At 43.1% G+C, this 26,795-nt stretch overlaps 2 protein-coding genes across 5 annotated transcripts; one reads left to right on the top strand and one right to left on the bottom strand.

The window, feature by feature from the left end:
- Positions 1-133: 133 nt before the first annotated feature.
- rps6kal (ribosomal protein S6 kinase a, like) lies at positions 134-16,763 on the top strand. Of its 4 annotated transcripts, none has more exons than XM_034598097.1 (23): positions 134-550; positions 3,079-3,138; positions 3,213-3,329; positions 3,453-3,534; positions 3,647-3,727; positions 4,824-4,903; positions 5,640-5,746; positions 6,667-6,704; positions 6,824-6,966; positions 7,062-7,132; positions 7,249-7,337; positions 7,564-7,628; positions 8,156-8,258; positions 8,441-8,565; positions 9,472-9,594; positions 10,288-10,377; positions 10,466-10,624; positions 10,705-10,866; positions 11,185-11,261; positions 11,599-11,716; positions 11,951-12,091; positions 15,384-15,509; positions 15,640-16,763. In XM_034598097.1, the coding sequence occupies exons 1-22, from the start codon at positions 524-526 to the stop codon at positions 15,507-15,509; spliced, it is 2,184 nt and encodes a 727-aa protein (XP_034453988.1). In that variant the 5' UTR covers positions 134-523; the 3' UTR covers positions 15,640-16,763. The 4 variants fall into 4 exon arrangements, with proteins under 4 accessions (XP_034453988.1, XP_034453987.1, XP_034453989.1 ...); XM_034598096.1 differs by having other exon boundaries at positions 15,634-16,763; XM_034598098.1 differs by having other exon boundaries at positions 15,620-16,763.
- Positions 16,764-23,027: 6,264 nt separating this feature from the next.
- Positions 23,028-25,592, bottom strand: LOC117769283 (POU domain, class 3, transcription factor 4-like). Its single transcript, XM_034598099.1, has one exon. It carries the CDS (start codon positions 25,451-25,453, stop codon positions 24,365-24,367), a length of 1,089 nt encoding a protein of 362 aa, XP_034453990.1. The 5' UTR covers positions 25,454-25,592; the 3' UTR covers positions 23,028-24,364.
- Positions 25,593-26,795: the final 1,203 nt, after the last annotated feature.

Here is a 26,795-nt window from a genome sequence, read left to right as displayed (position 1 = left end):
CCCTGCGTCAAGAGCGTGAATTAAAACCTCCTTGTCTGTGACAGTGCCAGTGACTATTTCGGTCGCAAGCCAGTGTGCCATCACGTCACCCGGATGTTTGCATGTCACTCACAGCATGTCATGCAGCATCAAGCGCCCCCACGTCCTCCTCCTCCTCCGCCTCCTCCTCCTCTATCTCAGAAATCCGCCGCTTTGGTTTGGACGGGGGGAAATCCTTAACTGAATTGCGTCATCAATACGTCAATAAACTCTCATTCACTGACGATCAGGTACCACGGTAGCCGCCATATTCGCATCCATGGCAGGGTAGCGGTGCTCCGGGCGAGCGTATGGTCCAGTCGTCGGCGGCATCAACTGTTCCCCGCAGCGACCCTTCGATCCGGTCCCGCGGCCGCACAGCTCTGCATCTGGTCACCGAAGCTGAGCAGCCGGACTTCCACCGAGGGGGAGCCATGCAACGTGGAGCGGGGGTCTAGGTCGGACTACGATGCCTTAGACCTAAGAGAACAATCCCTGGCACAAGATGGAGGTAAACAGCGTTAGTAGTGAGGTGAGTTGGCCGACGTGTGTTTCTGCACGCTAATCTGCTTGACGCTGTTTTCGGTGCGCGCTGTCCCGTTAAGTTAGCTCGCCCCCCGAGAGGCTGGGTACGGCTTAAATTCGCTTCACGACCCGCAGCGCACCGTGATGCATGCTAACGCGCTAGCTAATGCTAACAGCTGGTTAGGTGTTTATTGTTGTTGCACTGCCCCGGCTTTCGTAGTTTGATATCCGCCTGTCCGGGCTGTTTTCCCCGCCGGTTAGTGCTCCGCACAGAGGACGGACTCTTTATCCCACGATACACGGCCTCCTTTTGGCTTTTGTTGTTATTTACACTTCTCTGGAGGAGTTTGTTTCGTGGCTAGCTTAGCGGCTGTAGCATTAGCATGAGGTTAGCTTGCTAGCTGACAGCTTGCAGGCTTGAAACTTAGTTTTGCTCAACCTCCACCGTCTGGTCAACGGAGAGCTGGTGAAGGGCTTTGACTTGACAATGGTAAGGTGATGAAACATTTCAATATTGTTAAATGTGTTCAAAGTTTAGCTGTAGCTGGGTTCAATTTGTTCAGACGTCCTCACAGTTGTGGGCTGGCTTGTCAGCGGAGGCAGTGGTGCTCTTGTTAGCTGCAACTAGAGCAGTTTGTTAACTAGGTAGTAATTTATAATCTGATTTAATAAAGCTATTCATCCTCATAGCTGGTAGTATTTAAACTGCATTATCAGAGCAATGGATGTGTAGGCTACAGAGGCTCGTAGCTCATAGTTTAAACTCGTGATGGAGTCTAAACTAGTGTATTATTTTAAAAAGGAAATGACCACCTTCAGACTTTAAGTGAAACTATAGTGATACCTCCTGAAGACTTCTCTAAATTCTGTCGTGCGACAGCTGTGGAGAGGTCAGGTTGGCTTTTGCTGGGTCTTCATGTTGACATGTGTATTTGCTAATGTGCACTTAAACCAATGGGACATCCTGAAGCTCAGTCTTTGAGATTATTTGCACCGTCTGACTTCCATTACTGTTTGTAGGTCAGGTCAGGAAGCTACAGCAACATACACTTCCAAACTAGTCACATACATTGTTGATCTGATCCCTCCTCCCGATTTTTGGAAATTTGTGTCACGAAATTTCTAAATCATTCTGTTGAAGGTCCTCAGCGGCATGTTAATACAGATTAAACTACATAGTGCTCTAAATATTTTTTTCTATTTTACAAAAGTTATCTTACTACAAATGAGCATTTTACTGTTGACTGTCTGCTGAACCGTTGAAAGCTGCCAAGATAAAAGAAGCACACAAGTAAACATCAAGCTTAGCCACTTAATTTTGGCTAATGGCGATGCCGACTGCTTAATCCACTTTGTGTCCGTTTGGAGATGAAGTGTAACCAAAGCCTTGTTTGCCAGCGTCAGTAGGTCGTGAGATGATATTGTGCGTGGCTTTCATACCATCTTTTCTAATAGCTCAAAAAGGCTTGCCTGCTTGTGCAGAGAGTGTGGGATGCACTCGTGTTACCAGCCATGATGAGCCACGTCAAAGGTGGCAATGAAAATGCATATGTGTGAATTTATGACCAAGCACTGTCCTGGCTCTGCCTGAATGTTAATACTTCACAGATGCACCAGGGCTAACATGAAGACATTTTTCTGTGTCATATCTTGCTTCGAAGTGTATATCTTGTCCTGATTTGAATTTTCATGTTGTTAATGTTATCTTTATAGCGCTAAGATATTGGAAAGTGGTTTGTTGGCCTCTGTTCTGTGCTTGTACGTGAGTGTATGTTGGTGGCTCCACCCACTGAGTGGGCTTGCGTAGTGCTATGACTCATCCCCCCTCTTCAGAGGCTTGATGGAATTCAACACACACAAACACACCAGACTGAACACATCATACAGCCAGAGCCTTCAGCACAGAGCTGAAATACGCAGACCTGGTTAATCTTATATTGGTCATTTAATTGTCTGATACACTTGAGATATCTGACATTTCACTTCTGACAATTTAATCACAGTGCATGGTTTTTTAAATAAACCAAAGAGAGGCATTAAACAGGCTCCTGAAAGTAACTGTGGGCAGAACAAAGCATGCATATCAGCGGTCATTTAAAAAGGATTTTTGACACCGCGATGAGCCAGAAGAACCAGACCCGGTGTGTTCTCAAGAGGCTGAATGGTGACGCAGCCCCAGCTAAAATCAGCGTCCCAGAGCCAGTCAGACATGTTGTTTTTGCTCTGGCTGGGGATTAAGTTAGAATGCTAATAATGAGGGGCTTTATAGGGACAGGATGAAAGCTGGACAGCTGGAGGGGCTTAAAGTATGGACTCCATACTGTTTGACAACAAATAGAGCTTGAGTTGGAGAAGTGAGTGTGCACTGGTATTGCATGTGACTCATCGATTTCATCTGTTGAATCTTCCATCATACATGTGGGCGTGCAGCAGCTGCAGTCACAGTCCTCTTAGCTGAGAGCAAGGATGAACCAGCTTTGTTGAGGTCTTTACTGTTGCTCACTCCTCTGATGAAATTTGTGGGTTTGGCTGCAGGTCAATGGACATCAGATCATGGACGAGCCCATGGAGGAGGGAGAGTCTTACTCGCACTGTGTAAGTAATGATCGGCACGTGTGCGTCTACCTGTTGTGTTGTGGGGTTGTCTCTTTCTGACACTGTTTGTGTAGGATGAGGGGGCATATAAGGAGATTCCTATCACCCACCATGTGAAAGAGGGTTGTGAGAAGGCGGAATCATCCCAGTTTGAACTGCTCAAAGTCCTCGGCCAGGGCTCTTTTGGCAAGGTGAGGAAACCAACAGACCAATCCCAGGTTTATTGCGATGGTAGGCGTTTGAATCCCTCTAAATTTCTCTCCCCCTCTCTCTCTCTCTCTCTCTCTCTCTCTCTCTCTCTCTCTTTCTCTCAGGTATTTCTTGTCCGGAAGATCATGGGTCCAGATGCTGATCAGTTATATGCAATGAAAGTCCTAAAAAAGGCATCTTTGAAAGGTAATGCAATGAAACAGCTGAGACCACTCTCAACACCAAAGTGCCAGTATTCAGTATTTTCTCTCATCCATTTTCTCTCTAATGCTGTCCCCCCGCTGTCTTGTCTCTCCAGTCAGGGACAGAGTTCGCACTAAAATGGAAAGAGACATTTTAGTGGAAGTCAATCATCCCTTCATAGTGAAACTGCACTACGGTAAGAGACACAGTCTTATTTATGAAGTGTGTAGCTGATTGCATTTGATCTTGAAGATTTAATCTCTGTTAAGGTTTGATTAAGGATTGGATCCTTATGTGCAGCATCATGGGCCAATCCGATATATCACTGTTTACTGCATCTTTTATCAGAATTCTTTTAGTGTTATGACACAGTTATTGCACAGGACTTAGCCACATTTGTTGCATCAGTTTTAAACAGACAAGATTGTCACATAAAACAATGAAGCAAGGGTTTAAGTTAAGATCTACTTTTATTCTGATATTATATCAGTATCATTGTTGTTGATGTCAACATGCTATTGCTGTTGTTGTGTGGCCTGTCTCAGGTTAAACCCTTTGAACAACAGAGTAGAACGTCTTTTATTATATACTTGACTGAGAAAGAGCACAGATAAATAAATCTAGTAATACACAACAATTACTTCCTTTAAATAGCTATTAAAGTACAGCCACACTTAAAAATGGATGGCCCTTTTTGTTTTTAGCAGTACAATATCAGTGTAAAATAATGCAACTTCAGAATTAAATTAATATACGAGTAAATACCAAAAACTGTTAATGTGCAGCCACAGTTAAGAAAAATAAAATACCTTTACATTTCTCACACTAACAGTAGAAAACAGCAGCAACTAAAGACTAAATAAATTGCCAGTATTGCATAAGGTACACGTCGCCTATTTACTCATTAGACTTTCCAATGTGAAATATGACCAAATTGCTATCTTCATAGCACACTCTTGCTAACGCTACACTACCAGAAATCACTTCTTTGCCGCTACAAGAACAGTATGTGCCAGTGGCAGTACAGCGCAAAAAGAGTGATTTCTGGGAAAAGAAAATTGCAATTTTATCTTGGTGAAACATATAATTTAAAAATGTGATATCAGACCGGTAAATAGATTCATGTACTCGCTCGTGGCGCTGGCATTCTGGCAGTATCGGAGGCATTTCCGATGCTGCTATCAGTATCAGAACATACTGAATTACAATGTTAGCATGTGCCACTGAACACCTTTGTTCGATCAGAATATATTTAGCATGTGGATCAATTATTTGTTTCCTTGTGTCCGCAGCCTTTCAGACAGAAGGGAAACTGTATTTAATACTGGACTTTCTCAGGGGAGGGGATGTATTCACTCGCTTATCCAAAGAGGTAAGCTCATGTTCTCTTTGCTGACATTTCATTATACTTTTAGCGTATTTGCACCTTTTTCTGTCTGTTATGTTGTTCTTTCTGATAAGGAAAGTACAGCTTGTCCTCCGATTCATTCAAGAATTTAATGGTGTTGCTTTTTTAAATAACCCCAAGTTTCTTGAACGTATCAGTGAAAATCAGAAATACATATGCATCAAAGTTCTTTTCTAAACCCGGAGGAGTAGTTCATATGACAGCTTCACATGGAACAGGTGCAAAGTTAGCATGCAAGTGGATTTTATTTATTTTATAAGACCATAAGTGCTGCCAAGTCATCTGTCTCTCCTGTTTTTTGTTTGCCTTTTATTCAAATTGCGACTTAAATTCCTCATGGCAACACAAAGCTCCTCTTGGAATCTTTATTCGCTGTTCAATCATCAATTGCTTGTCAGGCAGAAGCTCAGATCTGCTCTTTTCAAATGCTTTCCGGGAACTCAGACAATGTGTGATTGTTCTCTAAACAAACCTTGTGTTGAAAGCATGTCTCAGAAACAAAGCAATCGTTGCTGGCAGTGTCAAATCAACAGCTTGCTGAATCTTGTAACCTATTTGAAATGTTGATACTGTGACAATAATAATACTGTTTTCTCTGTTTGTGGTTACTGAAGCTTAATACTGCAGTTGTGTTTTCTTTTGCTGCTGAATGTCTTTCCTCTTCTGAGTTCAGAGAGTAAATGTGTCCAGTTCTTATCAGGTTATGTTTACAGAGGAAGATGTGAAATTCTACCTTGCAGAGCTGGCCCTGGCCCTCGACCATCTGCACAGCCTGGGCATAGTTTACAGAGATCTCAAGCCAGAGAAGTACGAGTGCTCGACCTCACCTTCACCTTTTCATCTTTCACACTCTAAGCCAACAGCATATACATCATCACCCAACACAGGAAGAGCCTGCACAGTTGTAGTTTGCTCCTGGTTCATTACAAACATCTGTAATTTTGACTGTAAGGCTCTGGCCATCATGACCTGCCACATTTTCAAAACGTCATGATGATCCTTCCCTAACAACAGTGGGTAGAGCCTGTTGAGAGGCATTAGTCATTGTTGCATGGTGATGGTAATTATACAGTATAAAAAGATTATAAAAAGACATTTTAAGTTGTTTTTGAATCTACAAGATGTACATATTTTACTTTCTCCTTTTCCCTACCGTGTCTGCTAAAAGATCATTTAGTCATCAGTTATTTGTGACATAGACCTAAGAAGGTTTTTACAAGATGACATCAAGAAAATGTAAATCCAATGGCAATGATTTACATACTATATAGCCCTGTTTGTTTCTGTAATGTTAAAGTCAAGCTCAAGTTTTTACGTTTAAGTGAGTTGTTTTCCTCTACTACAGTAGAAACCTCAGGAAGGAGTCACACAGGGCAGGAATTTAACGCCTTTTAGGCTTTATCCCTCTTCCTGTGGCTGCCAAGTCATTTCTACTGATAACTTCAACACACAGTTTCTGATGAATTAAATGTGGCTTTGAAATGAGTGCTCTGATCTATTGATTCGTATACTTAACAGCCCATCTCAAACCTCCACAACTCTAGAATAATATTTATGCAAAACTCCCAAGTCCTCGAATTTTTTCATATTTGACACCAGAATCTTTTTTTTTTGTAGAAAACAAAGGCATGATGAAAGGACTCAAATTCTGTCATTGTAATATTAGTGACTTGTCATGAAGAATGATTTGAAGCTAACCTCTGTGGAAACTCTGTTTTGTCTTGCAGCATCTTACTTGATGAAGCTGGACACATAAAGTTAACAGGTAAGCTTTTAACTAATGCATGCACATTTATTGTAATGCACATATAATTCTAAAAATCATTCTGCATAGTATAAATACTGTGTATCTGCACCACATTGCCTTTCATTGCTTTTGTGCAGACTTTGGCTTGAGTAAAGAGTCAGTAGATGCTGATAAGAAGGCGTATTCCTTCTGTGGTACGGTGGAGTATATGGCCCCTGAGGTGGTCAACAGGAGAGGACACACGCAGAGTGCAGACTGGTGGTCTCTGGGAGTATTGATGGTACATAAGTTCAAACGAACTTACACAAACACTGATAAATTGATACTAAGTGGTTAGAAAATAACGTATGTTATAAAAATAATGTTTTTTTGCAGTTTGAGATGTTAACGGGGACATTACCATTCCAAGGCAAAGACCGAAATGAGACCATGAACATGATTCTCAAGTGAGTCATTATGTACTGCATGTTTAAGGCCCTTAGAGCACAACATAGGTTGGAATTCATACAGTACTTCAATTCTTGTAAACCAGATTCACCTCTTTCTCTTTTCTTCCCTCCAGAGCTAAGTTGGGAATGCCCCAGTTTCTAAGTTTGGAGGCCCAGAGTTTGTTGAGGATGCTCTTTAAACGTAACCCTGCAAATCGACTAGGTAAGATGCATTACAGCTTTTGTCTGTTTGAGCGTGTAGACCTGTTAGAATGAGAACAAAAAAAGAAACGAGGTGAGCCTAGCTTGAGCTTGTTAACATTTTGGCACCAATGTAAAGCAAATGCTGAAAATCACAGAGGAAAAAATGTGTGAACGTGTTGATTCTCTAAAAACAATAAAAAACGAGCGTGCCAGGTTAACTGAACCAGAGTGATCTGTGTCTTCAGGGGCCGGACCCGATGGAGTGGAGGAGATCAAACGCCACGCTTTCTTTTCCACCATCGACTGGAATGTAAGGACACACACACCTCGCTCTCATTTCTCACAGACCCACACAAACACTCGCATATAACTCTCCCAGCTTCTGTTGAGGATTCACACCTTGCAAACGGTTGGCTTGGTGACTACTGGTCATCAGTCTTGGCCATGCCAGCCATGTTTGTGTGTCTGGGCTGAGAGCCAGTTCTCACTGTGTGTGCACTAATAGCTCTGTGTGAGTGTTTAAGAACCAGCAGGATGCTATTGGCTGGACCGAGCTGGAGAGGGATTGGAGCGGGTTAATCTGGGAGGGGTCTTGGCTTCAATTCCACATAAGTTCACACACTCCAAACGGCCGTAGTTAGGGTTTGATTTCTTGTGTGTGTGTGTGTGTGTGTGTGTGTGTGTGTGTGTGTGTGTGTGTGTGTGTGTGTGTGTGTGTGTGTGTGTGTGTGTGTGTGTGTGTGTGTGTGTGTGTGTGTGTGTGTGTGTGTGTGTGTGTGTGTGTGTGTGTGTGTGTGTGTGTGTGTGTGTGTGTGTGTACACCTGTGTTTTCTTCAGAAACTGTACAGGAGAGAGCTCCAGCCTCCATTCAAGCCTGCAGCAGGAAAACCAGATGACACATTCTGCTTTGACCCAGAGTTCACCGCTAAAACACCTAAAGGTAAATCTACACCTACAGACGTACATCACTTTCTGTTCACATGTGAACAACATGCTCTTCAGCTTAAAATTCACATCCACCCCTGCAGCCATGGAAACTGCAACCAAGTCCTGATTGCAGCTCCAAAATTTAGTGGGTGTTTGTTCATCTGTCCACATTATGAATTATCTTTGTGTGTTTAGACTCCCCAGGTATCCCGCCTAGTGCTAACGCCCACCAGCTCTTCAAAGGCTTCAGTTTTGTTGCTCCAGCCCCTATGGACGAGAACAAGGGCTCCCCACTGCTCAGCATACTCCCTATTGTTCAGGTGAACACACATTATGTCTACTTTGCATGTGCACAGGTTGTTTTTTACTCTTCATCTTCTGTGCGAACCTCTATCGATACACATCCTGCAAATGAAACACTAATTCCATTTATCTCCAACAGTGAACTTCCTCACTTGTTTTAGCCATTTTGCAACATGATACTGTTTACGATTTCTTTAGTGTGGACTTTTACACATGTTGCAGGCACCACATGAAAATTTATCACAACATTATAATTGAAATTATAAGTGGAAGCTAGCACATGGCCAGTAGTGCTGCTCACCGTTAGGGAGCGTCATAGTTAGAGACCTCTTACGCTATTATGAGAAGTGTAAAAAATCTTTGATTCAGGACAAATTAGAACATGGCAAGTCGCCGAGGTCAAGATAATAATTGGTAAACACTGGTGCTTTTCTCATGTGATAGATTTATTTTCCAACTTGACAATGTTCAAAATATCACTGCAAAATTAAGAGTCTGGTTTTGTAACAGTGAATTGAAATTGGGATCATATGTTTGTAAAAGACTGTCGACCATTAAAGGAAATGTCTGGTTATTTTTCTAAAGTGTTAGCACAAACACTAGAACTGTTAATTTAAAAACATTTTGTGCTTTTGCAGTGTGTGAACAGGAGCCAAATTCAACAACAATAACTAACTGCTGAATATATATAAACATTACAGTTGAAGATGCAGTATATTTGTGAACAAACTGGGATCTGAAATACAACTGTTGACCTGTTTGGACCAAAACCAAGGATTGTTGTGGCATTGTGGTCATTGGTGAATAACAACATCTCATGAAAAGGATGTTTAGACATTCGTTGACAAGGACAGAAGCTTCTGGCTTTACTTGAACATTTTTATTTATTCAGTTAATGTGAAAGTATGTAATCTTGTTTCTAGATGCACGGGGGCTCAGCCAAGTTCTCAGATCTGTACGAGCTGCAGGAGGACATAGGGGTTGGCTCATACTCCATTTGTAAACGCTGTGTACACCGAGTCGCTGTCGTGGACTATGCTGTGAAGGTAACCAGACACAAAGAAATTTAGACATTAGATTGCGTTTTAAATGCATTTTAATCGTATATTAAAATATTTATTCTCCACTTCTAAACATCCAGTGTTAAGGCTTTAACACTGGATGTTGGCAGGTGTTAGCAGCAGTTATTTTATTTTTCTGAGCACCACTTCTCAGATTAAGCAACATCCTGTTTCACTCATTCACACATTAACACACAGTCACATCCTTTTGGAGACCCAGTAATTGTATAGATGTGTGATTACAGAGTTTGGTCTTTCAGGCACTTGCACATTTTTAAGCACAGAGTATTTAAATCTGATCTTGCAGTAGTAATTATGACTTTAATGTTGATGTGAACGCACATATAAATGCAGGTTAAGTGTCTTGTCATAAACACATCAGCAGTGGATGATAAAAAATGGACAAGAACACTACTGCCGTATACATGCATTTGTGAAACTGCTAAACATGAAGTTACCATGTTGAATGTGAATGGTGACACCAATACACCAATAGGGGGCAGCACAACTTCAGCGTCTAAATATTGCAGCAATAATTCAAAACTTTGTTAGGGCAATGATCTGTTTTTAAATATCTGAGACAGTTACGATTTTAAAAATGCACAGTAGAATGATTATTTTCTGAATTTGACTCTGTTTGATATTGACTACCTTTGTCTGTGCTTCCACCTGCCACAGATTATAGACAAAAGTAAGAGGGACCCCTCTGAAGAGATCGAAATCCTGATGCGATACGGACAGCATCCCAACATCATCACTCTGAAAGACGTCAGTAACATTTTTGTATGAGCTTTGCGAGACAGTACATTTGTGAAGACTGACTGAGGTTGTCTTTGTGTTGGTGTGAATGTGTCAGGTCTATGACGAGGGCCGGTATGTTTACCTGGTGACGGAGCTGATGAAGGGTGGAGAGCTGCTGGATAAGATCCTCAGGCAGAAGTTTTTCTCTGAGAGAGAGGCCAGTGCTGTGCTCTACACCATCACCAAGACTGTTGACTACCTCCACTGCCAAGGGGTAAGGAAACACCTCTGTACATGTACATAAAGAAGTCAAATGTAATATTGAATTGAATGTTTTCTTCTCCCTCTCCACAGGTGGTACACCGAGACCTGAAGCCCAGTAACATCTTGTATATGGATGACTCGGGGAATCCTGACTCTATAAGGATCTGTGACTTTGGATTCGCTAAGCAGCTTCGGGGAGGAAATGGTCTCCTCCTCACCCCCTGTTACACCGCCAACTTTGTGGCACCAGAGGTGAGAGGGGGGAAATGATAGAGACAAAAAGAAAACAAAAGGAGGAGGAAATGAAATACAGACAGAAACATGGAAAACTAGAAGGGTGCTCAGCGGGCGCATACATCCGCCAAGACTAACATCCTATTGTGCTTGATCTGTTCCAAAATATAATGGGTTCTTTCTTGCATCGTGCCTCATCCCTCCACATTCATGGAAATCAGACATGTATTTTTGGAGTAATCCTGCTGAAAGCAAACAAACAGCAGTGAAAATATAACCTCCTTGAAAGGCTAAGTGTCTCTAATGGTGCATCTTTCTTTCTTTGTGTGTGTCTAGGTACTAATGCGTCAAGGTTATGATGCAGCCTGTGATATTTGGAGTCTTGGAGTTCTACTGTATACAATGCTGGCAGGGTAAGACTGCACTCAATAGTAACTGCTGAGTAATTTGGCTTTAATGTGGGTGGGAATGATTAACATCAATACCTTGAAGCAAAGATGGAGCTCAGGGCTCAAACAGCAGTGCTCTTGTCACTCACTTCCTGTGCTCTTGATATAATTATGGACATTGAACGTTGATTGAGCAGTGGATATAAAGTTGCAAATTTCATCACCCTCTCCAGCCACAGTTTCAAATAGTTGTATTCATGCTATGTTTAATTACCACAAAGTAGACAGAAAAATACTCTGAAACTATAATGTGTGTAATGAGTTTGTGTTTCCCTAACCTCTCCTTTTACCTCCCTGTCAGGTACACACCGTTTGCTAATGGGCCAAACGACACACCAGAGGAGATTCTGCTCCGGATAGGCTCTGGAAAGTTCTCTTTGACAGGTGGCAACTGGGATACTGTATCAGACAGCTCAAAGGTACACACACTGTCACTGTCGCCTCAGTCTCAAGCTGTTTTCAGACATGAACTATGAAAAATATCCAGACCCAGTTTTTTCATTTTTCGTGTATTTAAATAGTTGAGACACATGAGTTTATCCATCATCCCAAAAGACTGTTCGACTATATTAAATAAACCTTATTAGCAACACACATGATGTTGTCCTTGTCCCAGACACTTTATAGACTGGACGTGTAAATGTTTGTTCCAGGATCTGCTGTCTCATATGCTCCACGTGGACCCTCACCAGCGATACACAGCAGCGCAGGTCCTAAAGCATTCCTGGATCACCTGCAGAGATGCTCTCCCACACTTCCAACTCACACGCCATGATGCACCCCACCTCGTCAAGGTGAGCAGACAGTACATCTTTCTAATCAACAGACACTTAACACACAGAACCATTTATCACCATGTAGGAGAACTAAAAGGTTAGTATAACCTCCATGCATGTGCTTGCCTCATGGGTAATGACCCTTTGCGCAGAGCCTCTAAGCGTAAATGTGCACAATCGCTCCTCATCAGAAGAGCCTCAGAACTCTTCTACCTGATGTCGTACTCTCTCAGTACCTGGGCAATAATTCATCCATCTCTGATCTCAGCTATTGCTTACACCAGATCCAACACAGCAGATGTGTCCATGCTTCTGTCTTACTTTGCTGCTTGACCTGGTCAGATTTTTCTTTTAAATGGAATTCAAGGGGTCATTGTTTTGATATGGGAAGACATATACCTTATACCTTAAGCATTAAGTAGTTTTAGTAGCGGGAACACTGTTGCAGGGCAACTAACAACAAAAAGTTGTTACATTTTTCGGAAGAAGATGATCGAAATCCAAACCTAAATCCGAAATGAAAAAATATAGGTGTACATTATAAATTTACTATTGAACTGGAGACTGTAAGAAACTTGTGATCTGGGGTTGTTGTGAGTTCATACTACACGACTGACTGGCAACAAGGGGTCACACACTACACAATCTTTCACCAGGTGAAACCCCAACTAGTATGTGTGGTTTTCGCCTCTTCATACCGCCTTCACCCTGTCCTGTGCTTCAATTGGCTGTAGTTGGAGCCAATTCGTGGAGGAGGTGACAAGTCTGCGAGCCTTATGAATCATGTCTTTGAATAGTTCACACATAGCAATTGGCGACTACTGATCATTTGCCAATTTGGCTGAGATCTGGGATTTTTATCGTCAAGTTCCAAAATTTATTGGTGAGGGGAAAATCTGGCTAAAAATCATGTAGTGTGAACTAGGCTTCAAAGGCACAAAAACATGATAAAAAAGAACACAACAGAGCAGCCGGGTCCTCCTTTTTCCCACCACCCCTAATCATGTCCTGGAGTGTTCTCCCAGTCAGTTATTCTCAGGCCCCCTCCAGAGAGAGAGGTTGTCTTAACAGCATTACTACCAAGTGCTCGAACCACCTAAGCGACCTCTCTTAATCTCAGGGAATGGCAGCTGTATACACGGGTGCTGTCAAGCTGCTGAACAGTCATGCAGAGAGAGGTCAGCCACCCCCCACAGGAATCTGAATCTGTCTGTGACCTTGTTCTTTCAGGTACAACCCAAAGCCTGTGATCAGAGGCGAGAGGGTTAGAAGATCAACAGTAAATTGAGAGCTTCAGTTCATGGCCCAGTTCCTCCTTTATCACCTTAACAACAAATCTATAGACTGTATAAAAGATGAAGGACATGGCTGCTCCCCAAAAGTGAAGCCAAAGCATCTGCAGTAGATAATAGAACTGGCCTTCTCCATGTTATTGGATGGGACATTTAACTAAAAAGTCACATCGCACAAATTTTTCTCAAAGATGACTTTTGTAACTAGGTAGTTCTTATCACACTGATGTACATCATGATTGACAGCTGAGACTGACGTGCACTTGGTCTAGTGTGTGTATTGGCAGGACCACGGCTGCTGTGGCTGTATTGCTACTGCGCAGACTCTGGTTTCAAATTAACTCTCAGGCGCAAGATGGCAGCATTCATATCAGGGGTATTAAGACTTCATTTCTGGATAGTGGGAGGAAGTGGAGGCAAGTCGTCCATCTTCATATAAAGTCTATTGTACCATAGATGTTTCCTAGTGCTCTGTCAGTATAGTTCTGTATAGACGTTTACATGTAACGTAACAGATATGCAGGAAGGTTGGACTCTTGTCTTACTTCTGGCTTCAGTTGAAGTGTTAAGTGTCATTTGTTTGGCTAGAACCTCAAAAGAACCTCGATCTTTCAATGCAAATATTCAACAAGAAATTTGAAAGGATCTCGACCCACAATACAAGTTCCTGTAGAGTTCTCATCCAGTCAAGAACCTTTTCCAACTGGTCAGGAAGAGTAGTCACTTCTGATGAAAAGCTCTGTTAATAGCTGTGGGTTAAGTAAATGATTGATCATTACCGCCCTGCTACCTGACCGTACATATAACATCAGGTAAGACTGATGCTTCAATTTATTCACACTGGTTACATTCAATTTGACCTTTTTACTAACAACATACAGACCATAGATTGTTTTTCCAATCTTCAGTCGCAGGTTTAGTGTCGACTCACTCTTAGTCATCAGTCCCACTGCTGTCGGAAATATATTCCTACGCCTCTCTTCTCTCCCACGTGTGATTCAAGGCCTGACTAATGGTTTATATTGAAATGCCTCACTGGACACCACTGCTGTCACAAGGTGTTATTTGCTAACCTGTTGCCTCTTTGTTAGCTCAAACTAGTCTCAACAATTCAGCACCTTTTCTTGTCAGGCCTTGACTACGTCCAGCATAAATATATTTATTTATTATATTTGTTCGTAATGTTGAGCGATGACAGGAATAGACGGGGAGAGAGGAATAACCAGAGATGGATATTTTGACTCCTAAACCTCACACCACCAGGATGCATTTATATGTATCTGCTCGAATTGCAACTGAACTTCTTTGAACTTTACAGCCTGTTTTATTGCCTCTAGTAGCTAGTAATATATATTTTTTAAGTTGTATCACCTCTTGCTCCCACTCTTAATTTTTTTTTAAATCATGACATTTTTCTAATTGATCTCAAGATTAGTGTTTGGTTCTAGCATCAACAAATGTCTTGTGAGACAGTGTTCTGTCAGACGGATTTGAGCTGGACTTAAACATAACTCAAGAATCTGATGAACATATGAAGTTGAAGGGCAACAATTTGTGGATCAATTGATTTGGTTGATCAGCAGTTGATAGTTTGAGTCAAGTAGTTTCTGGTTACAGCCTCTTAGATATGGTATGTGGATTTGAATGTGGAGTTTCAAATGGCTGTTAACTAAATAGTTTAAGGTTTTGAATTAGTAGTCAGGCAAAATAAGACATTTGAATGTGTCACCCTGCATCCTTCCATCAAGGAATCCATTTGGAATCCTGCTAAAACAAACGCAGATAAAATCATAACCTCCTTGACGTATGGAGTAAGTCAACGGTGAAATGAATTGCCAGTTACACCACAGATTTGTTCATTAAGATGAATAATAAATGCCCTCAGTCATATAAAACTGACCAGTGTGCAGTAAACACTGTCAGGAAAAGTTTGACAGCTAAATGGACAAACCAACAAGCTGCTGACATTGAGAGTTGTGTTTATATTAAAAGTCAAATGTTGTCATGTTTTGTTCCAGGGAGCCATGGCTGCCACCTATTCAGCACTGAGCCAGAAGACAAGTCAGCCTGTGTTGGAGCCTGTGGCAGCTTCCAGTCTAGCGCAGAGACGCAGCATGAAGAAACTCACCTCAACAGACATGTAGACACACACACACACACACACACACACACACACACACACACACACACACACACACACACACACACACACACACACACACACACACACACACACACACACACACACACACACACACACACACACACACACACACACACACACACACACACACACACACCGCTCACCCTCCAGTTTCAACCTCACTCTCAGTCAGACTCTCATACGCAGATGCGCCCACACACAGACCCAGGTCCTGGCCAGTTAGAGCTACTGTCTCCCTCTATTTTTTTTAACCTATTTATTTGACATGCTCAACACATGCACTCACACCCACCTGAACATGCACGCACACACTGGACGGTGTTGCATTGTGAAGAGGTCAGCTGAAGAGGAAGAGGGGAAACTCACATATCTGTTACTGCTGGGGAGACAGCCAGTATTTATTTTCCATAGCTTTCATATGCACTTGCCCTCTTCGCCTTTCATTCTTTCTTCCTCGCGTGGGGAAGAGACGCACCAGCGGATGTTCTCCTTCACTGTGATTGGCTGATTCAAAGCTGCTTCGGTAAACTGTGCCCCCCTCCCCACTGCTCTTCATCTTCTCGGTCACCCTCCTCCTCGGTTCTCTCTCCCACCCTCCGTTGTTTGCTTTTGCTCTCTGAACTTCTTCTCTTCAAAGTGAAGTTATGGTTTATGTGTGAGAGTGTTGACATGATGATATTGACTGAGGGACATTGTACGACTGTTTCCACTGTAGAAAACAAAGATATGTGTATGCTTGTGGCGGGTTTAGAGGTCCCTCGGCTTCAATATCATCTGCCAGCACTTTTGGTAACATAAATGCATGTGTGGACACAACCTGTATTTATTTCCCCCTTAAAATTCAGCGTCTGACTCATGTTATTTTGTGTGTATCAGAAGAGGTAAAATAAGCTGCAGATGGACAAAAAGAAGACATCTAGACTTAGAGGGGTGAAACAATGTGGTAACCATAACAGAAATTTTAGCTTGCATATATATATATATATATATATGATGAAGATGAAGAGCAAGTGGGGGAGCTGTAGGGATTTCTCTGGGGGGGACGGGAAGCACCCCATCAAACCAGAGGCGGAATAAAAAAATAAAAAAGATAAAAAAAGATTTCCATGGATATCTCTTCAAAAAGACATTGTGGAAACTGTATGATATTGTATTTATTTCATTTGATTTTTAAGATTCTATTTTTCTTTCAAGTTATGTATATATTGACATTAAAGATCATTATTGACATGCATTCACTGTGGTCTGAGCTGGTTTGTTCTCGGTCAGGATTCAAAAGGTGACAATTGGATAACAATATTGACTGTTTATAACGACATGACAGCTTCCCAAAGGAGAGGCCAAATCATCTTGACTGCATCATGGTGGCCGGCTGCAGTACAGGTTATAAATCGTACCTCCTCCATGTAGTTGGATGGGACACGCACCAAACTAAAAAGTCAAGTTTGCTCAAAGCTGCTTTCTTCTCACACAAACCTATCCAAGTGCTCAGTTTCCTGTCAGTTTGGTTTTCATTAGTTAAACGTCATTATTTACAGCTGAGACTGACAATTCGACAGGACCCCTGCGTCTCCATTCCCAGATCGATACTATGCAGACTCTGGCAAAATGGCGGCGTTCTTATCCAGGATATTTTTAACTTAATTTCTTAATAGTGGGAAGAAGTGAAGATGCCTTGTCATCTTCATTTGCAGTCTATGGGTGACTGTCTTTATTGTGCAGGATAACTAGAACCTAATCTACAGTGCACTCTAACATCCTTAAGCATGACTATGTAACTTGAAGCCACAGGTTGCAATTACAGTGTGACACAGTATTTCCATCTGTTTTTGCTGACATAGAATGTGGCTTGCTGAAATGAACTCTAACAGTAGCGCAACTAGAGGAAAGTTATAAAGCAAGCAAACCTGTTCAGTTGCTATTTTAAAATGATTGATTAGTGTAGCTGTAAACGCAAAACCATTTTAGGGCTAGATCTCACTGGGCATAAGTATTTTTTGTCATTTGAGTGGAACAACCCTTTAGAATAAAGACTCATTTTCCTTTGTTTCCTTCTCTTACAAAACCTAAATAAGATGCAAAGTGTATTGGCCACCACTAGGTGGTAACACTGTCCAGTGCATGAGAAGTTGAATGAGCGGCTAAATATGCAGCGTCCCTCTGTGGCTCTGTGTCCTGCCCTTATGTAAATGATCAGTCTCGCCTGCTTCCATTTTGTCTGTCCAACCCCCCACTCCCCTGAGAGTATGAGCTGCTCTAACCAGTGGTGTGTAAAGAGAATGGTGTGTGTGTGTGTGTGTCGGTGTGTGTGTCAGAACTGTCATGACCAGACAGCAGAGGATGGAGATCTAGGCAAGGAAAGCAGATGGATTGAGGCACCGCTCCCATCAATGCACACATACAAACTGTGGCCTATGGACCAGCTGTTGTCCTTTTTTTTCCTGCAACTGCCTGAGCCGTCTCCATGTCCCCGTCTCGCTCTCCCCCTCTCTCCTGGATTAGATGCATTTTGCAGGCAGCCTGGGAGCTGAGAGGTAAACACTGGGGCTAATTGCTTTGACATACTGCTCTTTGTTTTGGCCTCCTGGTGCTAATCAACCACTCGGCTAATAAGTCTGCCTGGCAAGCAGAAAAAACCCCACCACTGTGTTTGGGCTGGGAGGAAGTGTAGAGCGGGACAGGGTGTCTCTCGCAGTGACTTATACCCCATAATAAAGTGCTTCTCTGCTCATATTTGCGGTGCAAATTTGCCCGTCATCCAGAGTTCCCACAGTGCTGCTGTGGCCGGGTAGCGCCCCGCTCAGGTGTGAATCTATTTATCCTCATTAACAAGCGTCTCCCCAAAGTCAGCCAATTAACACGCTGCTCCTAATGAAGCCATTAGCTGTCAGATGAGGTAGAGGCACTGCTTGTCATCGGCCCACTGTGTGTATGTATATGTGTGAGTGTGTGTGTGTGTGTGTGTGTGTGTGTGCGTGTGTATCCATTCTTGCTGCTAATAAAAGCAGGAGAATTAATGGAGTGAGCGTGTGTGATAATGAGTTAATGTGGAACAAGCAGGACGAGCAGTGATCAGCCCTCTGTCTCAAGTGAAGATATCAGACACAGTGATTTACTCTCAGAGCCATAAACAGGCCTTTCTCCTCTCACATATACCGTGTGTGTGTGTGTGTGTGTTTGATACATGCTCACAGGGAAAGTGGGATGATGAAAGCTCCTCTTTAAACACAGCTCAGGCCACTTGTCTCTGTAGTTGTGGAAATCAGGCCTTCTTCTTTTTTTTTAAATGTTGACCACGTGCAGCCCGGTGTGACCCGCCTGACCTCACATCAAAGTTTTGCAGCCTCAAAAATAACAAACTGCGGGTGTCACTGGGTGCCCATGTGTTCGTTAATGGAGCTATCACACTGCACAACCTTAATATGGTTTTAATTGTCAAAGTAATTGCAAAGACATGAATGGTGGAGCCTCGGCAGAGACGAACAATAAGATCACAGAGGCAGCTGTTCTACTGACACCATTTTCTCTTCAGTCTTTGTCAGTGGTTGAATATAAAAAATAAAAAAAAACTGGAGATAGCAGGTTTCTGAGACGCTGCACTGATCTAAGGAGGAGTTAAAATATTAAAATGAAAAAGAAAAAAAAACATTTAACCAGTGGCAACAAAGAGCCACACAGTATTTTCCATTCTTGATTCTTATAGACTCTTATAGCCTGGGTGTCTCACAGCACCCAGCCCCCACCCTGCACACCGCACTGGAGCTGCCCAGCCTCGTCAGGGGATGCCAGAACTGAGGATGTGAAATTGATTTTAGGTTACGCAGTTAATCGTATTAAACATTCTTCCCCTTCTTTAACAATCCCTGCCTTCCTCATCCACCCTGCTCTCTCCTCTCCTCCAATCAGTTCTGTCTTCAAATATACTGTCATTACCAAACAATGGTTCCACTGCCCTCCAGTCGTCACTTATCAAGTTTGGCCACCTTTCCCTTTGAAGTTCGTGTCAGTGCCCTGCAGAGGTAAGAGACGAGCTGACCTGCTTTGTAAATTTCATACAGGGATCTACAGAAGTACACCAGCAGAATCCAAAGAGTCCGCGTGTGGATCCCTACAGGTGCAACAAGTGGGAAAAGCGTTGCCAAAAAATGGGTTTGAGCAATTTCAAACATGCAAATTCTGGCGTGAAAACACCAGAAATCCGTCGCTCCAGATCAAATCAAAGCCTCGCTCGCTCTCTGAGGTCAAACAGTTGTTCATAACATAACAGTTTCTGAACTATTGAGTGTCACTGTGAAGAGTTTAAGCTTCATCAACGTCTGGCAAGGCCTTGATTTGAGATTTTTTAAAGAGTTGATACGAGTCTGTCATGTTTGTTGGCTACAGCAGATCACCTTCTCTTTTTATGAGCATATTCTATCCACTCGCTGCTCCCGTAGTGCTCTGTAGTACAGTGACATGTGGTAGAAAACACTAACTGCGCTTTTAAAGATAACCTTTTTTTAATAAGGACGTTTGGTTGAAACAAGAAAATATTTCAACAATTTTGGAATATCATAGAAAATCTTGATTTTATTAAACAAAATATTTAATGTTACACACGCAAGTGGTGAAATCTTGCTTTAAAAATATCCCACCCATCATTATTTTCTGAATAGCATTATGATCCAAACTAATATATATATATATTAATTCCTCAGTTTAATTTGATTACATATGAAACTAATTATTCTGCTATTATTTTAGAGTTTAAGTTTTTTGTTGTTTTTTCCTAGTAGTTGTAGTATTCATAAAAAAACTATTCTGTTGATTTTTCCTGTTGTTTTCTTATCTGAAGGCTCAATTAAAGCAAGTGTAACACAGAATAAGATGTAAATAACCCCCACAAAGGGCTGTAAATTCAGGAAGTGGGTCCGGGAGATAATTTTTTGCTTATTTGCGTATTTCCTGTTTTTATCAGCATTTAAAAAAAACATTCATAAAAATCCCTCTGGCATTGCACTTGATCATCTAATAATTGGTTGACGTATATATGCAAGTTATAATTAGATAATAATCGTTTTTTTAAGCAGCCACAAGCTAAAAAGGTTGGGAAACACTGCTTTAACATATACGGGGAAATGTAACAACCAGTATGCAGACAAGGATCACGTATAGTGGCCTAAAAGAAGAGGTATGAAATTACATATATGACCTTACAATTTTCTTTTGTTGGAAGGACTCAGAGGAGGATAAAAAAGTAAAGGATCATTACTGTATGTACACTTAAAGTGAAGGAAGAAACAGAAAAGTCCAACGGTCACATGTGGCCGCCTGGCAGCTGATATTCATTATTCCCAAGTATGAATCCTCTCATGTGGGCAGCCGTTGTGTTCTTATGTGCGTTCTCCGTACGACAACTACACTGCAGCCCTGTGCCTTTCCCTCCTATCTAATTAGAGAGAGATGTGATGTGCGACGTCCTCTCTCTGGCCTCATACCACACCAGTTTTACTGCACACACATACATCAGCATCTGAGAAACTTTTTTCCCCCTCCTGCTTTCTCTGAATATTTCTGCTTTTTAAACATGCTGCTCTTTCATCTTAATGTTTTTCATTCACTTTATTGACCTTCAGAGATTTTCTCTTTTAAAGCGTTCGGGGGCAAAATAACAATGTTGTTATTAAAAGCTTTGGAAAACAATTTATTTAGAGGAATTTTCCCTATGTTGCTTGTCTTTTGACATCCTAACTTTGAACCAAAGACTTTGACAGAGGCTGCAGATGAGAAGAGAACCGAAGGATTGAGATGATTATGAGGAAGAAGAAGGTGAGAGTCAGCCGGTGCCATTATCCCCTGTCAGTAAACAACTCCTGCTCCTCCTCCAAACTGCCACTACACAAGTCACCACACTGCTGCTCCTCTATTGTCACTGTCCTGCCTGATGATCAGCCTGCGCTCATACTTAACATCTGATTCAGAGCCTCAATTATCTGCTCGCGTGCACCACTAAGTCATGCAACCTCCAGCACTTTGGGGAAAAAAAGAATGACCTCAAGTCCATCTCTTTTCAAACCTCACAAACACGCTTTCATCTCGCACCTGTTTGGATTTCTCACATTTTCCCCAAGTCAATCATTTTGGTATAAGTTATGCATGTGGAGGTATGCGTTACTCATTACAGACATATTTGGACGGTGTTACTCTCTGTGTGTTTTTGTGTGCGGGAGCTCCACACTGCTTCAGTGTGAGGTGGAGGAGACACTGCAGTGTGCTTGGCTTCGCTCTGCTTGTTTGCTCGGCTGCTGGCTGCTCCTCTTCCATTCAGGGGCTTTTTTTTATTTTTTTTTTATCCCCCCCACACAGAAATCTGGGATTATTTCAAAATAAAATAGATGGATGGAATCAATCAGCCATGGTTTTACTTTTTTTTTCTTCTTCTTCTTCTTTTTCTTGTTCTTCTTCTTCTTCTTCTTCTTCTTCTTCTACAGAACCGCCCCCTTTCACCTCCACCCTCACACCCTTTTCTCTCTCCTCTCTCTGTCTCCCCCACCCCCCTCTCAGGGCTGCAGACTGAGTAGATGCATAAATTCAGATGCATTAGTATTCCAGTCAGGCTCTCCATTTCAAGGCAAGGCCTAGCACCCTTCCGCCTCTCCTCTCCTCTCCTCCTCTCCCTCCTTCACTCTCCCTCTCCAGCTCTATTTTTGAATCATTTAAGCAGCACTTCATCTATGGGCCTACTTATTTCCAAAACCATCCTTAAATTATTTTTTGGCATTATGATTTTGTTTTTGTTTTTTGGGACTATAACTCTATTTTGCCCTTGCATGCCCAATTATACGCAGCTGTAGTCTTTGAAATGAGATTCATCTGCTTCTGATTGTGTGTGTGTTTGAGTGTGTGTGTGTGTGTGTGTGTGTGTGTGTGTGTGTGTGTGTGTGTGTTTGAGTGTGTGTGCTTGTCATTGTGTTTTGCTGTCAGGCCCAGCAGCCCAGGCGATAAATCACGCATGTCTGATTGAGGAGGGCAGAGGGCCCGGACAATAACATTTTAGTGGAACTGTGGGAGAAAGCGCCTGAGCTTGGCTGTGATCTGTACAGAGCCCACAGACCTGCAGCCAGGCTCCTGCTGAACCACTGGACATTTTACAGCTGCTAGTGACATGCAAGTAAAAGAAGAAGAAGAAGAAGAAAAAAAACTTAGAAAAGTTTCCCTTTGACATGACATTGAAGTGAAGGTTATGTTGCTTCATCATAAAGTATAAATATATAAAGAGATTGTTATAAGTGTAATTATTATTCGTCATGAATTTACGTTGAACTGTTGCCCAACACAAAATATTCAAATTATGCACAATTTCAAAGGACTATTAAAAAAACAAATTGTATTCAGCATATTAAATATTGCCTTAATAATAATAATTATAATAATAATAATAATAATATCCTAATAATAAATTTAAGTCTATTTCTAAATTCTAATTCTTCTGTTATTATTATTTTTGGACAGTAAACAGTTGTAGCAAGAAATTGTTTATTACAACATACATAGTTTATTTCAAAACATAATACAAGCTTTATACTGAAAATAAATAATCACTCGAGCTGTTCATCGAAATTTGGAATAAAACCGCCGAAACAGTTCAATCTTACTGAAAATATTGTTTTGTTTTTTTTACATTGCTAATTAAGTGCATGAATAACTAAGAGCATTTGTTTAAATTAATGACTTCAAAAAGGGTAATATATAAAACTGTACAATATTCGAAAAAATACTTAGGAAATAAACCAAATAACAGGAGTATTTAAGATTATAAAAAGATTTTTTGATAGTGAACGTACAATAAAATTATAGGCAGGTGTATAGCGTCAGTCAAGCCCCTCTCTCTGTCTCTGCTCTCGGCTCTGGTTCAGAGTCCACACAGTTTGTATGGTCGAAGATGATTGAAATCAAATAAATGAGTTTATAAATAGCTCTGACTGTGCGTGTGTGTGCGTGTGTGTGTGTGTGTAGGTAGCTTCACAAGGCCATTGGGGAGGATGTAAATAAAGGAAAATCCTCCAAGTGCTATTATGTTGGTAGCTCTACATCTGGAATGAAGGCCTGTGTCTGCATATGCAAAAATAATAATAAAATATAATAATAATTACAGATCTGCTGAGAGTATGTTGTAAATGTAAATATGCAGAGAACTAAAGCGTCGTGTATAAGCCCGTAGGGAAGCGTGAGGTGGACTGTAAAATGGCCTCTGGTGCTGCAACAAATCAATTAAGAAAAGTGATATTATTATCAGTTTCACTCCACTGATCATACGGCACAGGCCAAGTGTGTGTGTGTGTGTGTGTGTGTGTGTGTGTGTGTGTGTGTGTGTGTGTGTGTACGTGCGTGTGTGCGTGTGTGTGTGTGTGTGTGTGTGCGTGAGAGAGAAGCCAAAACAAATCAAAAAGCATCAGTCCCCACACTGTCATTATTATCGAGCTGATGGGAGAATGGTGACACAAACCACAAACCAAAGGCGCTGGCAGGTTATTATTATATAGGCACATTTTGTATTTAGATCCGTGATGTAGAAAATCATTTTGGCTCCAAAAAAAAACAAAAACAGGTGAAATGTGACGTTTGATATGCCGCTATAGAATAGAGTAATGCCCTCATGACAGTTAGAAAACGACGAAGGCTGGACGGGTATCTCTTGTTATTGTTTCAGTGCTGGAGAGGCGTCTGGGACGAGTCCGTACCGGGACAGGCGCTGCGCACTGGAAGGTGCCGCCGCCGTGCGCCCCGTGCGCTCGAGAGTCTGTGCCGGGGTTAGGGTGGGGGTGCGTGGTGGTGGGATTCCTCCCGATGCTTCGGTCAGAGATCGTGACACGAGGACGCGTCCCCCGCGCTCCCGCTGTGCGAGTAGGGTCCCTCGTGCGGCGGCGGCTCCCCCGGCGGTGTCATGCGCTTCTCCTTCTGCCGCCGGTTGCAGAACCACACGCGCACCACCTCCTTCTCCAGCTGCAGCGAGTCCGCCAGCGACGTGATCTCCTGCGCGGAGGGTTTGGGACACTTGAGGAAGTGCGTCTCCAGCACCCCCTTCACGCTCACCTCGATGGACGTCCTCTTCTTCCTCTTCCTCCCCTGAGCTGCTATCTTGTCTATACTGCTCGAGCAGCCCGTGGTCGAGTCCGCCTCCTCCAGCCACTTGTTCAGCAGCGGCTTTAGTTTGCACATGTTTTTAAAGCTCAGCTGCAGAGCCTCGAACCTGCAGATGGTGGTTTGGGAAAAGACGTTCCCGTACAACGTGCCCAGCGCCAACCCCACGTCCGCCTGCGTAAAGCCCAGCTTGATCCTCCGCTGTTTGAACTGCTTGGCAAAGTGCTCCAGCTCGTCCGAGGTCGGCGTCTCCTCGTCGGAGTGGTCGTGGCAGTGGTGCCCGCCGAGGTCGCTGTGCTCTGGGCTGAGTGTGTCCCTGAGGCCCGGGTGCATGCCTTGGCCCTGCGGGTTGGGTGGAGGCGTGAGCCCGCCGTGGTCCAGCATGCCGTTGACAGTGAAACCCGTCTGGGAGTAGATGTTGATCTGCTGCCCGCTGGTGATGGAGGAGTTGTGGGACACGGGAGTTCCCCAGACTCCCGGGTGGTTGCCATGGTTGTTGTGATGAGGGGAGTGATGCGCTACGTGCGAGGAGCGGTGATGAATGATGCCGAGCTGCAGGTCCTCCCGGCCTGGTTTGATGTCCTGCTGCTCCATGGAGGACGACCAGGGGCTGCCCTCCGACAGGCTGCTCGCCCACTGGTGCCCGAGGGGGTGTCCGTTGCTCTGGACGCTCTGCAGGTAGTCACTCTGGAGGAGTTTCTGGTGTCCTCTGTAGGGGCTAGCAGGCTGCATGGCCTGGCTGTCCGGGTGGATCATGGGACTGGAGCTGAGCAGGGTGTAGGGGCTGGAGGCAGCTGTGGCCATGCTGGCTGCTGAACCCCACTAGTGCTACTGAAGGGAGGGAGCAGCTCAGCCTCTGACATCTCCCTCTCTCTGGAGTCTCGGCAGCAGCCTAACACTGACTGACAGCCTCCACCGCCACTCACGGACCGACGGAGACGCAGTGACGACGCGTTTCCACCAATGACGGCGCAGATGCCAGAACCACCGCCTCTGGCAGCGGCGCTGCGGGAAGGAAAGGGTTACAGGCAGTCGAACCGGAAGTGAGTCGGGGTGCTGGTCCAGTGGGTCTGGCTGTGGAACGATGTGCGCGTGAAGCGCAGTTCCTGTTTATTAATTAAAGTTTCCAACTGATTTACGCACGAGTTTATTGCTACTCCTGTCACCCTTGAGCGCCTGCGAAGGAGGAGATTAAAGCGCAATGGCATTTGTTAGACGTGCCAGCACTTAATTTAGAAGGATACAATCAAACCAAGAGCAGTTCACACTGCTACTGATTAACTTTTAGAGAATACTTCCCCCAGTGTTCATAGAATGACACGTCTCAAGGTAGTATTTGCGCAAAGGTGTTTTACGCACGGGCCATTATCCATGTCCTGTTTGGCCAGACAATAATCACACATGTCATGGGTCTATAATTACAATCTAGACTTTTAAATTAGATTTTGGCTAAACTCAGACTTTTTGCTGCAACATGGTGACACGTGTTGTCATCAGACATGTTTACAACCGAAAACCTCTTCACTTTCTCATTTTCTCAAAGACGCAGGCCAAATGTATCCTCACACATTACACCTTCACACTTCCAGTCTTTAAGTATCTCATCAGGTTCTATCAGAGTTGGGGAAAAAAGATATATCTGCACATCTGAGGGGCAAAACTTAGCCGTTTAATTATATTTGCCATTAGATGACTGCGTCCTAGTCTGTTATGGGTTTGAAATTCCATTAAATATATTGCTCGAGCTCCCAGGTTAAGCTTGATTTAAATTTGCATACATTTTCATACATTTAGGAGAAATAAAAGAAGGCTGCAGCCACCAGAAAGTCATTAAAGAGCGCCGAGCCGAGGAGCATGGCTGTGGAGGAAGAGAGGGAGAGAGAGGCACAGAGAGGAGGCCGGAGCAGGTGAGCGGACCGCGGGCTGGATGTGTGTGACAGGGCCGCTGGAGGGGTGGACGGAGAGGGCCTCGGCAAGCGGAGGAATGAGGGCAGGGTGATGGCAGGACAGGGTTTGCTCTGAAGCCTCGTGTAGCCAACACGGGATGGAGGAGAAATAAGTTAGATTCAAATATGTTTGTTGTTTTGTTCTTATCCTAACTCCAGCGTGGTGCTGTGCGTAAATTCTTCATTTGCTTTACTCCTGG

Source organism: Hippoglossus hippoglossus, chromosome 10, assembly GCF_009819705.1.
Source record: "Hippoglossus hippoglossus isolate fHipHip1 chromosome 10, fHipHip1.pri, whole genome shotgun sequence".
NCBI classification, from domain to species: Eukaryota; Metazoa; Chordata; class Actinopteri; order Pleuronectiformes; family Pleuronectidae; genus Hippoglossus; species Hippoglossus hippoglossus.
Note: the sequence above shows the minus strand (reverse complement) of the source record. Positions and strands in the feature narration are given on the sequence as shown.

Excerpts from the sequence above, each read along its gene's own strand:
- rps6kal (XM_034598097.1), top strand. The coding sequence starts at position 524 with ATGGAGGTAAACAGCGTTAGTAGTGAG. Across the intron at positions 3,330-3,452 it reads GCCAGGGCTCTTTTGGCAAG|GTATTTCTTGTCCGGAAGAT; the intron begins GTGAGGAAACCA and ends TCTTTCTCTCAG. Across the intron at positions 11,717-11,950 it reads CTGTATCAGACAGCTCAAAG|GATCTGCTGTCTCATATGCT; the intron begins GTACACACACTG and ends TGTTTGTTCCAG.
- LOC117769283 (XM_034598099.1), bottom strand. The coding sequence starts at position 25,453 with ATGGCCACAGCTGCCTCCAGCCCCTACACCCTGCTCAGCTCCAGTCCC.